The 15,531-nt window shown below is 40.7% G+C and overlaps 1 protein-coding gene across 1 annotated transcript; it reads right to left on the bottom strand.

Annotated features, from left to right (window-relative positions):
• Positions 1-33: 33 nt before the first annotated feature.
• On the bottom strand, positions 34-15,174 carry nup85 (nucleoporin 85). The gene is made up of 19 exons (XM_074697534.1): positions 14,996-15,174; positions 14,555-14,645; positions 14,310-14,466; positions 14,134-14,204; positions 14,001-14,044; positions 12,328-12,397; positions 12,124-12,245; positions 11,824-11,958; positions 11,167-11,289; positions 10,934-11,065; positions 10,749-10,855; positions 9,300-9,383; positions 9,136-9,201; positions 8,846-8,997; positions 8,632-8,749; positions 7,359-7,459; positions 5,746-5,897; positions 3,926-4,027; positions 34-195 (listed from the first exon to the last, which is right to left on the bottom strand). The coding sequence occupies exons 1-19, from the start codon at positions 15,026-15,028 to the stop codon at positions 97-99; spliced, it is 1,959 nt and encodes a 652-aa protein (XP_074553635.1). The 5' UTR covers positions 15,029-15,174; the 3' UTR covers positions 34-96.
• Between the last annotated feature and the right edge of the window lie 357 nt (positions 15,175-15,531).

The raw sequence follows: 15,531 nt of genomic DNA, 5'->3' as shown, positions 1-15,531 counted from the left end.
AAGTAAAGAATAGTTTTATTATCAAAGAGCACATTTTGATTAGTTGAATTTATTTACAATACAAAAATGCAAAAGAAGAGCTTTGTTTGCTTTTGTTCATGCTTCCACAGTTCCCTCTTTGACAATGGCCATGGCGAGATTCCTGGCCAGAGCGAGTCTCAGGAGCTCCACCTTTGTCACCTCGATGTCTTCATCCTGAAACAAAGAACACAAATTAGAGCTGTTTGGGTCTGTTTGGCTGTATTTCTGCACATCAGATCCATGCCCCCCATTTTTCCTCAGGAAGGGTTACAGCTGAATAACATCACATGCACTTCAGAATAAAGGTCTAAACAGCCATTATTTCAACACACTATATAAACACTAAAGAATGGCAGGGTTCATGAAAAAAATCCAAACCATTCAGTTTATCTGACTTGGATCAAGGCGCATGTGTTGCTCGGTTCATGTTTTTTCTTTGTGATTTCGATCATATGCATACGCAATGCGAGGCAAAGGAGCACAGCAGGACACCTGTAGAGGGAGGTGAGTGTGTTGTGTACATGGCAAAGGGAACAGACGGAGTCAGAGGATGTGCCTGTGGCGTTGCACCGTTCTGCTGTATGAGAGCACTTTATATGTAGTGTCAGCTTGGCGGTATGAAAGAGGTAGATAAATCTGTGACTGAGTGTTGCCAATTATATTCAGTGTTTTTGTAGACCCCTAAGGAGACTTCTTTAAGATACTAGCAACAAAGCTAGTGACTTATCTGGAGTTTGGAGACTGACATTGACAGCATGTTTTGATCTTACTGTCCTCAATGAGCAGCAGGTGCTGCTGTGAGCTCCTCTCCTATTCAAAACAGACGGTCAGTCCTCCTCACCTGCAGCTAGGGATGGGTACCTTTCACACCTGAAACGATACGGTACCACCTGGCAATCGGTACCGGTACTCAATTCAACCAATTTTCGGTACTTTCTTGCGTTTATGTGGTAGATATTGATAATATTGATAATATTGATTTGTTTACTTATGAAATATAAAGAAAATTAATTTAACATATTTATTTTTCGATATATAACCTTGCAATGGTGTGTTCATGCCCAGTGTGGAAAATTGCCCACTCTTCTATTCCCTCACAGTCACAAGGATGTGTTTAGGTACCTAAACATGGTACCTTTTGGTTTTACCTGAGTCGATACTGAGTCTTTTGACAGAATTCGGTCGGTACCTATAAAAGTACCTAATTCTGTACCCATCCCTACCTGCAGCAGTTTCCTCCTGCTGCTCCAGAGCAGATGACTGCATTCAATTGAATAGAGCAAGTGCATGTCTCATTTGGGTCTCTACTGCTGGTCCTAAGCCCGGGTAAAGGAGAAGGGTCAACATTTGACTAAAAATCCACACAAGAATTTTTAAAGTTATTTTTGGGGGCTTTTTCTGCCCTTAACTGAGTAGTAGAGAGGAGTGAGTAGAGCAGGAAACAGCGTGAGAGTGGGGGAGTGGCATGCTAGAAAGAGGTCAAAGGCTGGATTTGAACCAAGCGGCAACCTCCGGTCTCAGAATATGAGACAATGTGGAAGTGCTAAAATCTGCTGTTTCTGGAGTGTTTGCTTGAGGATGGCTCCGGAAGTAGTGGAAGTCACATACACACCAAGCCAAAAAAAGCCATTTTCGAAGCAGAAATTAACCTATTTACAGCCTGGTTCAAAAAACGTCTCCTGTCTGAGTCGCTAATTTTACTACCGGCTCCCACTGTACGGGGGGTGAATTTTTTTTTTTTGACTCAGAGGATATTAAGATTGTGAGCTCCCCCACAGCTGAGGGTCACGTGACACCCGGCGCCCTATGGCTGTAGATGAAGCCCTTGCCACTACCAATATGGCCACTATAGCCGATGTGCTTCATTTTCTGTTTCAGACACAGACGGGTGACGTCGGCGAGACTACATCCATGTTTTATACAGTCTATGATTTGAACCCGGGCCACCTGCGTGAGGTGAACCTCATGGAGCGGTACCTAAACCACTAGGCCCTCTGTGCTCCAAGAAGTTTGTATTTTTAAACATATTTATAGTTATTTACCTGCTTTTTGTCTGTCCCACATTATTCCTTTCTCATCTAACATCCATGTCACTTACATGCAAATGGCTTATTACGCAAATTAGGCGGTAGCGTCATTTAGTGACTTTTAGTTACTTCAGGGACAGCCAATGGACACTTTCCTTACTGAGGAGTTGGCATGTTGAATCTTGCAAGGTCACACCCAGCTTTAATGGTGTTTCAAATGGCAAACTGCCTCATTCTTTAGGTCAGGGGTCACCAAAAGCACCCATGGGTACCTTGGCACCTACAGGAACCACTTGAGGTGCCTGCAAGGCATGTCTTAAATTCAGCACTGGTCACAACAGAGTTACTTCAAGAAATGCTTCCTGCCATCGCTGTCGTGTTAATCATTAATATTAATTGTGGAATAATTAACATTGATTTGAGCAGTCTCCTCACATTACTTCTACTATTATTACTGTCATTAAAAAGTGATCTGTGCAATTTTGTTCAGGAATTTTGTATCAGGCAAGTAGCCCCTCGTACCACTCATTTCTCTCAAAAAGGTTGGTGACCCCTGCTTTAGGTTTTATACGTTTATACTAGTGGTGGGACTTGATTAAAAAATGAATCAAATTAATTATGCTATTTGTAATTAATTAATTGTAATTAATTGCAATTGAGGACACTACTTTCAAGTACATTCATCAGCCGTTATGTGGTAAATAGTGCTGTCAGGAGATTAATTTTTTTTTTTATTAATTACAGGATTTGTAATTAATTGATCTAATTAATCACATTTTAATCTTATATCTGCTTAAGGTCCCCACATAAAGAATTTGAGTTCTCAGGCATTACAAAATCATAGTGCATGACTAATGAGTGAATGAATGTATTCGAATGAATACACGAAAAAGAGAAGATTTGTAAATCCTTTTTTTTTAACTGGACAATATCAATTAAAATGTCCGTGTTCCCCGCCATTGACATTTGATTACTGTTTACTGCGTCTATAGAAGTAAATTACATTTTTCAGCCGAGGGAGGCGGGGTCTGGTGGAGCTTGTCAATCAAAATCCTGCTCGTAAACTACTGTGGGTGACAGCGATGCGCTCTTTAGACGAGAGCTCAGCATGGATATGAGGAGAAATGTGAGATGACAGGGACACAGAGAGACACTGCAAGTCAGAAAAGTTCAGGCAGCTCACGCTCCAACTGAGGATGTGTCGCTGTAGCTCAGAGAGAAAGAGCGGCACCATCGTGAGAAAAGACGACGGAGATCATGGAGAGGATCAAAGGATGGAGCGCCCAAGATGAATGCTATCAAAAAAGTTTAATTTGTCTGTTTTTTGGACCAAAAACAGGAAGAAAGACATAAAAGAAGAGAGTCTACTCTTCTAAAGTAACTTTGGTGTTTACATGGTCAGAGAAAACAAGATTATTTGGGTCTTAAAAGATCATTCAAGATGCTCTGAAAATGGCCGGTAGCTAATGAGTTAATCTTGCGTTGATTTTTATAACACGTAAATGTGCGATGTAATTAATTAATCTAATTAATGCGTTAAAGTCACAGCCCTAGTTTATACATGACAGATTTGATATAAAAACAAACTGTTAACCGTGGATTAGTAGAATATATGGTATTCTGGGATGTTGAAAATAATTTACACCAAACCAAAAACCCTGATAAGATCTGAACCAGGGATTTTGCGGACCGTTCCATCCCTCATAAACACTGGGACTTTCAAGTCAAATCTTTCAACATATGGATACAACTTTTTCCTCTTCATTCTTTAACAATACTTTTATGCAAGGCTTCAGATTTGCCAAAAAAAAAAGGTGACACTATGAACTCTGCCCTACTGCCTCAGTCTTGGCTTGATCTGCAAATGTGATGCATACCTGTGTGGGTCCATCTGTGCCGCCAGCTGTGGTGTTCAGAGAGGAGGTGAGTTCCTCTAAACAAAACATCAGCTCATAGGTTTGGTCTGCAGAGAATATTACCTACAGAATAAAAAAATTTTGTGGTTAAAACAGTTGATTCAAGAAAAAACATCAGAATATGAGAAACTATGACAGATCTTGCTTTCACTGAATATGAATGACATAAAGCTGAAATAATACTCTGGAGAGGCAAAAAGATGGAAAAGAAATTCAGAGATTAGGACTGGGACACAGTCATCTTAACTGAGGGTTTATTATTATCTCAACACATTGTGAAAAAATATCTCCAATGATAAGGAACAGCAAAGTCTACAAGAAAAATATGAAATCCATAAAAAAAGAAAATTAAATTGCAAATCAGTCACTGCAACAGTTAAGTAAAGCTTCAAAGATCTATCACTGATCCTCAGACACAGGAAATAACAAATGCGCTCTGCTTATAATCTTATAATTATAAATGTTTCTTTGTTCTCTTAATTTGCCCTGAGAGAAAGCTGGGTGTTTACAAGAATTTCCAGCTCTCTGACACCGTATCTGACTTTTTCTGCTACAAAAGATGTACCAAAGATGAAAGATTATGATAAGTAATAATAAAATTCTCCAAGGAAAGGCGTTACTAGGTGCCACAAGAGGGGCTGCCTGTTACAGCAGTTGGGAGCCTGTTGTTACTTTTATGTCTCGTTTGTTGGCCATGGACTCCAAACTGGTTGTGTTTGCAGTGGTGTTTTTACTTCTTTACACAAGATTTCAGCTGTTAGCAGCCTGTAGCATGTCAATGCTAACCGGTTCTGGGGCTGGTGTTCTCTGTGAGCTGAGGAGAAGGAGGCGAGGATGATGTGCTGGTGCTGCTTTGTGAGCTAAGAAGTGACGAGATCGATCTGTGTTTCCATTCATCGTTGTAAGGAATGTAAGATCTATCTCCAAAAATATGGACAAGCTAGCCATGCTAACCCAGCACCAGAGGGAATACCATAGGGGAAAGTAGCATCATGCTATTCACAGACTTGGCTAACAGAGCTAACACTGGACAAGAAAGCAGGATTTCACCTGCTGTGAGCAGACAGGATACAGGAGAGAGAGACTGAACAGGAGAAGAAGTCCAGCTCAGTCCTGGACCCTGTGGAGGTGGAGGCTGATTGGAGAATGATGGACAAGCTGTCGTCTCTGATGGACTTTTTTTCTAGTTAAAACTGTTTTGCAATTTATACTTTCTTGTTTTGCTGCAATGACTCAATATATTCCTTTAGGGATTAATAAATTTGTTCTATTCTATTCTAATATATTCTATTCGAAATATGTCAGGGCTTCAGTGAATTTATCTTGGAGCTTGATTTTTCACATGCAGTGAATTTATCTTGGAATTTGTCTATGTATCATCCTGCTCTCTGATGAGAGAATAGCAGAGACATGAGAAGATGTGAGATGACAGAAACATGGCGAGACGTTGCACGTCAGAAAAGTTCAGGCAGTTCACACTCTAACAGAGGATGTGTAGCAGTAGTTCGGAGAGAAAGAGCGGGGATCATGAGAAAAGACAACAGATCAAGGAGAGGATCAAAGGATAGAACAAGCACAATCTAAAAAATTACATTTTTTGGATAAAAACTGGAAGACAGACGTGAAAGAGGAGAGTTCACTCTTCTTTTGGTGGTGTCTGTGTTGATACAGTCATATTAAACCATAATCTGCAGGTCTTGAAAGGTCTGTCAAAATGCTTTGAAAATGTCTGAGCCCTGTAGGTCATTCCTCAGAACACTGAACACTTTTCAATGAGTCACCTCTTTCTGCTCCAGCAGAGGCAGGGCGTCGGTCAGCAGAGTCATCCAGAAGCTTCGGGGGGCGATCTTTGCCGTCATGAGCGAGAGGAGAAGCTTTGCTGCCTCGCTGAAGCGCTTCTCTCCGTACAGCCTGTGAAACTCACGGTACTTCCCTAGAAATAAGAGAGGGCTCAGATTTCACCCAGAAACACCAGCCAGTGATAATACTTTCTGGCAAAGACTTGGAAAATACTGGAGAATACAGAGTCTTTGTATCTTCGCTTAAAGTGATAAGGTTTAGGGCAGAAATTACCCCTACAGCAGTGATTCTGTGCAGCAGAAGCCCAGAGTGCTCGCACCAAACACCCCCTCCCTGCTCCTCTGTCGGTTTCCTCTGCACTCAGACGGGACCATATTTTACTTGACCAAAAACACAAATAAACGGACTCCCACCGAAAAATCGGATATGGGTCTGCATTCATGCTTTATTTAGAGAATTTTCAGTGCGTTACTTTCACACAAAAACACCGCTAAATAAGGCTCTAGTTCTCATCGTGTTGTAAAACGGCGCTACCTCCGCTGCAGAGCCACAGCTGGCTACGAGGCGCTCACGGCTTAGTGTACCGTATTTTCCGCACTACAAGGCGCTTCGGAATATAGGGCGCACCTTCAATGAATGGCCTATTTGAAAACTGTTTTCATATAGAGGGCGCACCGCATTATAAGGCGCATAGAATAAGCTATCGTAGTGGCTGGGGTTGCGTTATGCATCCACTAGATGGAGCTGTGCTAAAGGGAATGTCAACAAAACAGTCAATAAGTCAGTCAAACACAGACTACATCCACACGGAGCCGCACATTTTCCTGTCCAACTATTTTCTGTGCTGAAGGCTTTTAGGTGCGCCTTATAGTGCGGGAAATACGTAATCAATATCGATCCATATACAAGGCGCATCAGATTATTAAGCGCACTGTCGACTTTTGAGAAAACTGAAGGCTTTTAGGTGCACCTTGTGGTGCTGAAAATACGGTATCAGTCCGCGCGCATGGCGTGTCAGATATAAACAAACGCAGGTAGTCTGCCAGGACGAAGAGACATGATGAGAACTAGAGCCTTATTTAGTGGTGTTTTTGTGTGGAAGTAACACTGAAAATTCTCTAAATAAAGCGTGAATTCAGACCCATATCAGATTTTCGGTAGGAGTCTGTTTATTTGTGTTTTTGGTCAAGTAAAATATGGCCCCGTCTGAGTGCAGAGGAAACCGGCAGAGGAGCAGGGAGGGGGTGTTTGGTGCGAGCGCTCTGGGCTTCTGCTGCACAAAAACACTGCTGTAGGGGTAATTTCTGCCCTAAACCTTGTGATAGGACCCAACTTGTTCCATCCCGGAGTATCACTTTAAGATGTGCTGCTTCATCTTCCAATGAAAAACATACGGTCACATGTTACTGCATTAAGCAGCACACGGCTTTATTTATACTTCAGAGTAAACACACAGCTCTGTGAGTCTCATGTGATCGTCTGATACGGATTAAAGGGACAGTCGGCCTTGACATACTGTTCCCTCACTTGTGTGTAAATTCAGTTTGTGAGAGCACATGATGATAAAGATGATGATGATGATGAGGGTTCAAACCTAGGAAAGTGAGTCTGTCACTGAGCAGCATCGCAGGCCCCAGGTTGTCTATCAGATCCAGATCAGAGAAGGTCCCTCTGGCACAGTAATCCTGTAAAAATCTAACACACACACACACAGACACACACACACGCACACAAGCTGGATCATGTTTCTAACAAGGATATGAGTAAGAGGCAATTTATTCAGGAACTTTAACCGCCTGCAGAGCAGAGCTAGTTTAACCCAGCTCTTATTTGTCACACCTCTTTCTGTCTGGTGTAAAATGATGAGAGACAGAGAGAGCTTTTTCATCTCTTTAGGTGTTATAAATATAAAAAACGTTGTCTTATTGATATTTTTTTCTAGATTTGTGGGAGAAACAATAGGCTCTTTGGCTGTAATCAGACCAGAAAAGTCCTTAGTCCACTTGGTTGGTCCGGACCAAAAGCGGACTGTATTTTTTTCGTTTGGTGCGGTTTGTATTCAGATTGTACTTTTTGCAAGTGGACTATATTCTGTAAACACATCCATGTGTGTGAGGATCAGTGCTCTCATTGGACAGCACTGACAAAGGGCGGCACACAGAGTACAGACCTGGAAATGGAGGGAAACACGTGTGTTTGTGCTCTTATTAGAGCTGCAAAATCATTTTCAGTTTCAAGAGCAGCTCCTTCAGAGGCTTAACAACACCGTTTACAATTTTGGGACAGCGAAGACGAATGCGAGCAGCAAGGAGACGCTATGCTCTGTATGTCCTGACCCACAACATGCTAGCAACAGCGTGGCTAAACAGAAGACGGAGGATCAGGTATGAACCAAAGACGGTTAGGTTACGGTGGCTTTATAGGCCCAAAAGGCGCATGTTTCCTGTAGTTAGTTTGGATGGACCTTGGTTTGTATTCAGACCTGCACCGGAGAACCACGAACTGCACCAGAGTTTGTTTGGAAGCGGACCAAGACCACCTCAAAAAGTGGGTCTCGGTCCGGTTGTTTGGTCCGCACCAGGGTTCGCTTGTGTCTATTCACACCTGCATGAAAAGTCCACACCAGCGTGGGAAACAAACCCTGGCCCGTTTAAAGTGGACCAAACAGTCCAGGTCTGAATATGCCCTTTGTTTTTCAATACTGTTACTTCACAGGATCTGGAAACGGTTGGAGGTAAAAAAAAAAAAAAAACCTTCTAATGAGTGTAACTGAAAAAGAGGATTTCTTGATGTCAAAAAAACAAATGATCCAAATGTAATCTTTATTTCTGAATCTGCAGTACAGATGCACTCTATAGAAGACTAACCTCTCTGAAATGAGGGTGGCAAAGGCAGCATCTTTGGCCCGGATGCTCCAAGAGAGAGCCGAGCCCAGTCTGTTGTTCCTCAGAGCGCGCATGGCCATGATCTTACAGGTACTCCTCACTACACAAGGACAAAAAGTCAAAAGTAGGTTTGTATTTGTGTAAAATAAATGTAAAGACAAGAAAACAGGGGGAAGTGTGAAAAAGAAGCCTCTACCTTGCTCTGACATCTGCCTCTTCTCACAGATCCTGAGCACCTTGAGTGCTTTGCGCTCCGTGTCTAAAGGAATGTGCTCAATCTGCAGCTCCAGGTAGACACGTCCAAACTCTGGGCAGTGGTCAAAGTAGTCCACGGCTAGCTGCCACAGACTTTACACAAACACAAACACAAACACAATCTGTAAGAAAACATAGTACCCCACCACGCAGACTGGAACAATGAAACGTTGCCTGAACGTGAAATAAAGGAAATGCAGAGCCCGAGAAATGATCCTCATCTGATCCTACCTGTGATGAGTGAAGAGACCAGACGCATATTCTAAGAGGAGAAACTCTCTCAAGTTGGAGCCAAAGCTGAAAGCACAAACACAACAAAGACATTAGAGATGCCTTATGATTAGAATTATATCATCCTCAGCTTAAAGTGTTAAACAAGCTGATGGAGTCCTTACTGTAGATTATGAGACTGGAGGAGTTTGCAATGATCCAACAGGTCTGTCAAATGGGCCACAAACCACCAGTTGTTGAGAGCGATGCTGCAGGAAAAACATGAGGTGTGAGAAGCACTACAGGCTGTGGTGATGAGCATGGTCAGGCTTGTACATAGGGCTGGGGGTAAACGATTATTTTTAAAACGATTAATCGGGCGATTATTTTATTGAATAATCGACTAATCTAATGATTAATTGGACGATTAGTCTAACGATTATTTTTCTGTTGTTCAATTATTTCAAAACCATAATGTATCCCAAATGACTGCCAAAACGATCTTTCTCATAACAAAGCTAATTAAACAACACTGTTTTGCACAGCAAAATGCAAAATATAGAATAAAATTATAAAAAATAAAAAGGCCAGTCTGTTTACTCTTACAGTCCAACAGGGCTGCAACTAACAATTATTTTTAAAGTAACATATCGATTATTTTTTCAATTAGTCGATTAATCACAGTTATTTTGTGTTTCAACCTAATTTGGCCTTTAAAAAAAATGTGCAGATCTTTATAATTCAACCTGCGTGTTGCATTTTCACTGCATTTACCCAGAGTTAGGTTCTCACTTCTGATTGGTCAGCCCTGTGTCATGCTTGTTTGTCTTTATTTCATTCATGATGACATAAAAAAATATAAGTAGCCTACAATACAAAAAATTAAATTAATCTCAAAATGAATGAAGCAGGTAACAGGGAAATGAAGTTGTTGTTCAGTGTTGGACAGACCACTGATTAGTGACTTTGGGCTTGTTTTCTAATGTTTATTTGCTTATTGGGGCTTTGCTCTCTTTATGATCCTGCCTGATTTACTCCCAGCTCTCCATGACAACGTGTTAAGTTTCGTTTCTCTACACGCGTTATTTCGCTCATGCGCACTCCGCCCCTCCTCCTCCCCGCTGAGTGTTACTGGTGCAGTGTGAGCTTGAGAGTGAGAGCTCCTTCAGATAAATGTCCTCTCTTTTCAAAAGTTAGGGGAGTTTTGACGCTAGTTTGTGACTCAGATCCTGAAAAACAGTCCGTAACAGAGAGTGAAGGAGACTCTCTAAATCACGTTATCAGATGCTAAACTCCGGGAGCTGTCAGGCTGTCCAAGCAGAGCCTCAGTCAGCGCACAGCGCTCTCTGTGAGTGGAGATTTTTCCTCATCAGTATTTCTCACGTATGAACTTAGTGATCTTTTCCCATAAAAGTATCCAGTAACAAAGCACCTCAAGCTGTGAACTGAAGTTACAAATGAGTATTACCCCCTGGTATTTGATTTCACCGTGTGACAATGACAAAAACAATAATACGACACGTCGACTATTAAAATTTGCGTCGATGAATTTTTATCGTCAACTAATCGATTATGTCGACTAATCGCTGCAGCCCTACTTGTACATACAGTATAAATTCAGTTTGAAGTGTTACCTGCAGTCCTTGATGACCTGATGGATGTCAAACTCAAACGCAGCCAATAAGATGCTGTTCAGGGGGTCAGGGTCGCTCCTCGGGTCCAGAAACATGGTCATGCATGACTACAACACGTTAGAAAACAAATACATTACAGCCATCTGTTGAAGTTAGGATAAAACATGATTGTTGCGGCGGATTACCTGAGCGTAAAAGTGAAGCTCGGTGGGTTTGACTGTTGGATGGCAGAAGAGCAGTCTGGCAACCAGGAAGTGGTACCATGAGCCCAGGAGTCCCTTCTGCTCCAGCATCGTGTCTTCATCCCCCACAAGGATCTAAAATAAGAAAAATTGGATTAAAACATAACACAGTAAAATAAATAAGTTACAAATGTCTACCACAATGTGGTTATTAATCAATTTATTCAAACACCGACCTTACAGATGAGCTCCAGGTGTTGGTTGCTGGCAAATGAGTTATCCTGAAGGCAGCGGTCAACCTCCTCATGCCAGTGTCTCCACTTCACATCAAACTCTGTGAGCGTCTGGGTCCCACTAGGCTGAAAGATTCCACAGGAAGTCCCTTTGATTACTTTTTAAAAAGCTGGTGTTTAACCCAGACTTATAGACAGACACACCGTATATCATGTGATCATGATAAAAACACGTCTTAAAACCCATTTTTATTCTTTGGCTTTTAACTCCAGCGAGACTTAGTTTCTTTGCCTGGTCTTATTCTCTTATATTTTCATTTATTCCCTTTTACTTGCTTTTTTTTAATTTGCTTTTATTGTTTTTAAAATGTTTTTCTTTTATTTGTCTGTTTTTACTTATCTGTTTTTATCATTTCATTTTGATCTACCTGTACAGCACTTTGTCTACAGCTGTGGTTGTTTTTAAAAGTGCTCTATAAATAAAGCTGGTATGGTAAAATGTTTTGCATGCTATCTGTGAAGGGAGAGAGGATTTACAGACCAGTATTTTATTAAAAAAAAATAGTAGAAATTATTATTACAGCTTGTACCAAATCATGTGCATCGCAGATGTTTCTCTAAAGCTACCAGGTAGGAGGATCCACTGAGGGATAATCTTACATTGTAGAAAGGCATCTTGCTGAGTAAAGTGTCCATCAGCTTGAACATGTTCCTGGCAGCGGGCTGGAGTTTGGCCCTCCTCCCCAGCATATCCCTGGCTTCCTCCAACCTGCCCTGCAGCACATGACTCACCACCTGCACAGCACAAACGCACAACATTTTCCATCAGGGATTTCAAATTGTCCACCATTCCAAGCAAAATGTTGAAGCACTATATGCAAGATGTGTGTGCCTCCTGTGTGATTCTTGCATAGAGTCAGAGCTGGCTATGCAAGCAGCTTTCAGATGAGCAGCACCTACCACGTCCCAGAAGTCACTGTGCTCTGCAGGACTCTCACTTTGTAGCACTTCTCTGGCTTTCTCATCCATGACGACCTTATGTAACCGTACCCAGTCCAGGAGGTGGAGCAGCAGGGACCCCGCTGAGGACACAGACATCCCAGATTCAGCTTAAAGTTAAAAACAATACATGGAGATGTGACATAAACCATGAACAATTCAAACCTGAAGCAGCATCGATGAACAGCACCTCACACAGATTCCAGATCAGCTCAGTGGCTAAAAGAATGGATGCCTGTCACGCCAAAATAGAGACTCTGGTTAGATCAATGACCATGAGAAAATTAATAATCACTGCAACAGCACCTTGAACAAATTGCTCCACAACTTACGGCCAGTTTCTTAATAAGAGCTGCACAATACATCATTTCAGTATCATCACTGCTATATGTGCATGCACAATATTCATATGGCAAGGTGATGCAGAAACTATTCTTTTTTTCTCTTTCTAAGGGGAATCATCTTTGCAAAACACAACGTGCTTGTTGAAATGTCTCTAAACCAGGGGTCTGCAACCTGCGGCTCTGGAGCCCCATGTGGCTCTTTGACTCCTTTGCAGTGGCTCCTTGTAGCTTTAAAAATATAATAAATCAACAATTTTTTTTTACAAATTTTTCTTCCAGAGGGTATAAATGATAACAACACAGATACCAAACAATTCACAGTTAAACATTGTGTTGTACAAAATATGTATAACCTCTTGCAATAAAGCTTCTACATTTTTTGTCATTTTTTTAACTTCAATTTTTTTTAATACATTTTTTCAAATTTTGAAAAAAAAGGGGGGGGGGGGGGGGGGGGGGGGGGGGGGGGTTGCAAAATTTTGAAGTTTTTTTTTAAATTCCATTTTTTTTTTTACATATTTCACAGTTTTTAGAATTTTTTTTACAATTATTTTGAAAAAATAAAGCAAAATTTAGAAATTGCATAATTTAGGTTCAGCAAATTTTTTCCATTTCATTTTTTTACATTTCAATTTTTTTGCACGCTTTAGCACATTTTTTAATTTCATTTTTCTTTTTTTTTTCAAATCTTTAAATAATTATTCACTAGATTTTTACTTTGCCTAGAATGTTATACACTTTTTGTCTTTATTGTGAAGATTAAGTATATTTTGCAGCTCTTGAATGACTTTCATCCAGGTGAGCTGAGGCAAAATGGCTCTTTTGAAAGTAGCGGTTGCAGACCCCTGCTCTAAACATTACTTTTCATTCATTCATCTAAATCTGTGGCAAAAGGTCATACAAGCCCACAAAAAGACAAAACTCAGGAGAAGGACATATTCAGATAGCCACTGCGCATCTGCTAAGCCTGAATGCGCTACCACTGTGTGCCTGTTTTATTATTTGGTTGCAGAGTGAAACTTAAATGAAGGAACCGCTGTGCAGGAGTGCATTGTTACAAAGTCTTAACTGTTGTGAAAAGAATCACTTACAGAAGATATTTTAGATCAATATCAATAATTAACAAACATCAATATGATTTAGATTCCAAAGCTAACACTAACGTAAATAACATCCAGAGAGAGAGACAGAGGCAGTTAGGTGAGAGTCTGTTTACATCATTTCAGGGAGAATTCAACTGAACAGAGTGGAGTAGTAAATTTCAGAAAAGAAATAAAAATAGGTAACAAAAATATCACAATATATTTTTCCCAATAACATGCAGCCCTAATAACAATGTACAGAAATCTGATAAAATTTGATACAAGTGTAAACAATGACTATTATTTGGCTCTTCTTGGATGCAACTTATTGCCCATTATTCTTTTCAAGATTTAAAAAATGTGTCGCTTCTCAATGTAGCAACAGGGATAAAGGTGAAGAAGTAGACCATACCTGATTTCCATATTGTGTCGCCACATCTGCAACTCTCGTTGAAACTGCACACATTAGAGAGATGTGACCTTGATTATTCCCTCAATAATCCAATTGAAGAATCAAATCTCAAAATCTCAGACCAAATTATTACCAGCAGCTTGCTGAAGCTCCTCTATACAGGCCCGTATCACAGATCTGTAGTTTTTACTGATGCTGACGAATCTATGGTGCAAGAAAGAGAAGATTGTTGTTATTATATCATTCTGAGTCGTATAACTCAGATTTATCTCTTAAGTACATGGACAGGTGTCAGGCAGGCAGTCTTACTGTGGCTTTTTGTTTTTGCTCGGGAGGTCCTCTTTGATTGTCTGCAGACCAACAAAGATGTGATGTGACTCGTTGAAGAGCTTGCGTAGAATGGGGGAATAAATGTCCTCATCTTTCCTGACTTCATGAATAAAGGAGCTGCCTGATCCTGTGACTCCTGAAGTACAGACAAATATACATCAGGTTATCAGAAGGTGTGAAAATGAAGACTTGCCTGATGGGATGTACAAGCTACTCGTGTATACCTGATGAAGGGTAACTGGTCTCATAGGCAAGGATACCACCAGGACCCCATGCAAATCCCAAGTGCTTTCCATCACTGACTGCTGGGATACCCTGCATTAAAAGAACAGAGAAAGATGAGCCATAAAAAAATCAAAATAAGCACATTGAAGTTATTGAATATCATTTTTTCAATGTATGATTCTACAGCCTGACCAAATTTCAATCTGCTGTTTGACTCTGCCACATGATTAAAACACTGGGATAAATGATCCAACACTGTCATATTAACTACACTTACCTGACTCAGCTTACTATTTCATTCATTAACATGTTTATTTACCGTGTTGTGTAGGACACTTTATTTCATGCTATATTATTGCGCTATAGTTAGCATATTAGCATTCCTAATTACAGAAAAAGGAGAGCAAGGAGCAAAAATCTTCACTCCAGTTGCTACTTACGGTGACAGTCGGCTCAACGTCCACCTCCTCCATCAGGAAAAATTACACCAGATACTCCCAAAGGATAATTAAGAAACTCTTCAGCCACACACCAAAACCTACAGGTGCTATGTACGCGCCTCAGTCATTCAAGCCCTTGCGACGCATGTGTGATGCGTCACTGAAAGGCTGTCCTTCCAACTGCCTGAGTTTCCGTTCGCCGCGTTTGCCTGTGATTATAGAGGGTGTTTTGTTCCGAAATACAGAGAAATTAAAAGTATTTATCTATAACAAGTGACTTCAATACAGAAATCTCAAAGCCAGGGGAAACATGTTGGTTCATAAGAAGAATCTTTACTGTTCTGAGTACAGAATAAAACTGTTTTAACTAGTATAACTCAAGTACTGGTAGTTTCTTAATCCAAGAAATACTGATTTACTGATATGTAGGTGTATGTACAGATTTTTTTTTAATATATATATAATTCTGGTTCATCATCATCATCACCAGACAGAAAAACAAGATGGCCACTGGGATTTGTGGTGTTAAAGAATGG

Source organism: Halichoeres trimaculatus, unplaced genomic scaffold (assembly GCF_033239565.1).
Source record: "Halichoeres trimaculatus isolate MK-OKI-2021-1 unplaced genomic scaffold, fHalTri1.1 fHalTri1_scaffold_20, whole genome shotgun sequence".
Classification (NCBI taxonomy): domain Eukaryota; kingdom Metazoa; phylum Chordata; class Actinopteri; order Labriformes; family Labridae; genus Halichoeres; species Halichoeres trimaculatus.
Note: the sequence above shows the minus strand (reverse complement) of the source record. Positions and strands in the feature narration are given on the sequence as shown.

Bases quoted from the DNA above. Each gene is read 5' to 3' on its own strand.
- nup85 (XM_074697534.1), bottom strand. From the start codon at position 15,028: ATGGAGGAGGTGGACGTTGAGCCGACTGTCACC. The intron at 14,646-14,995 runs GTAAGTAGCAAC...CTTTTAATGCAG, and splicing joins ACGTTGAGCCGACTGTCACC to GGTATCCCAGCAGTCAGTGA. The intron at 196-3,925 runs GTATGCATCACA...TCTTTGTTTCAG, and splicing joins GCACAGATGGACCCACACAG to GATGAAGACATCGAGGTGAC.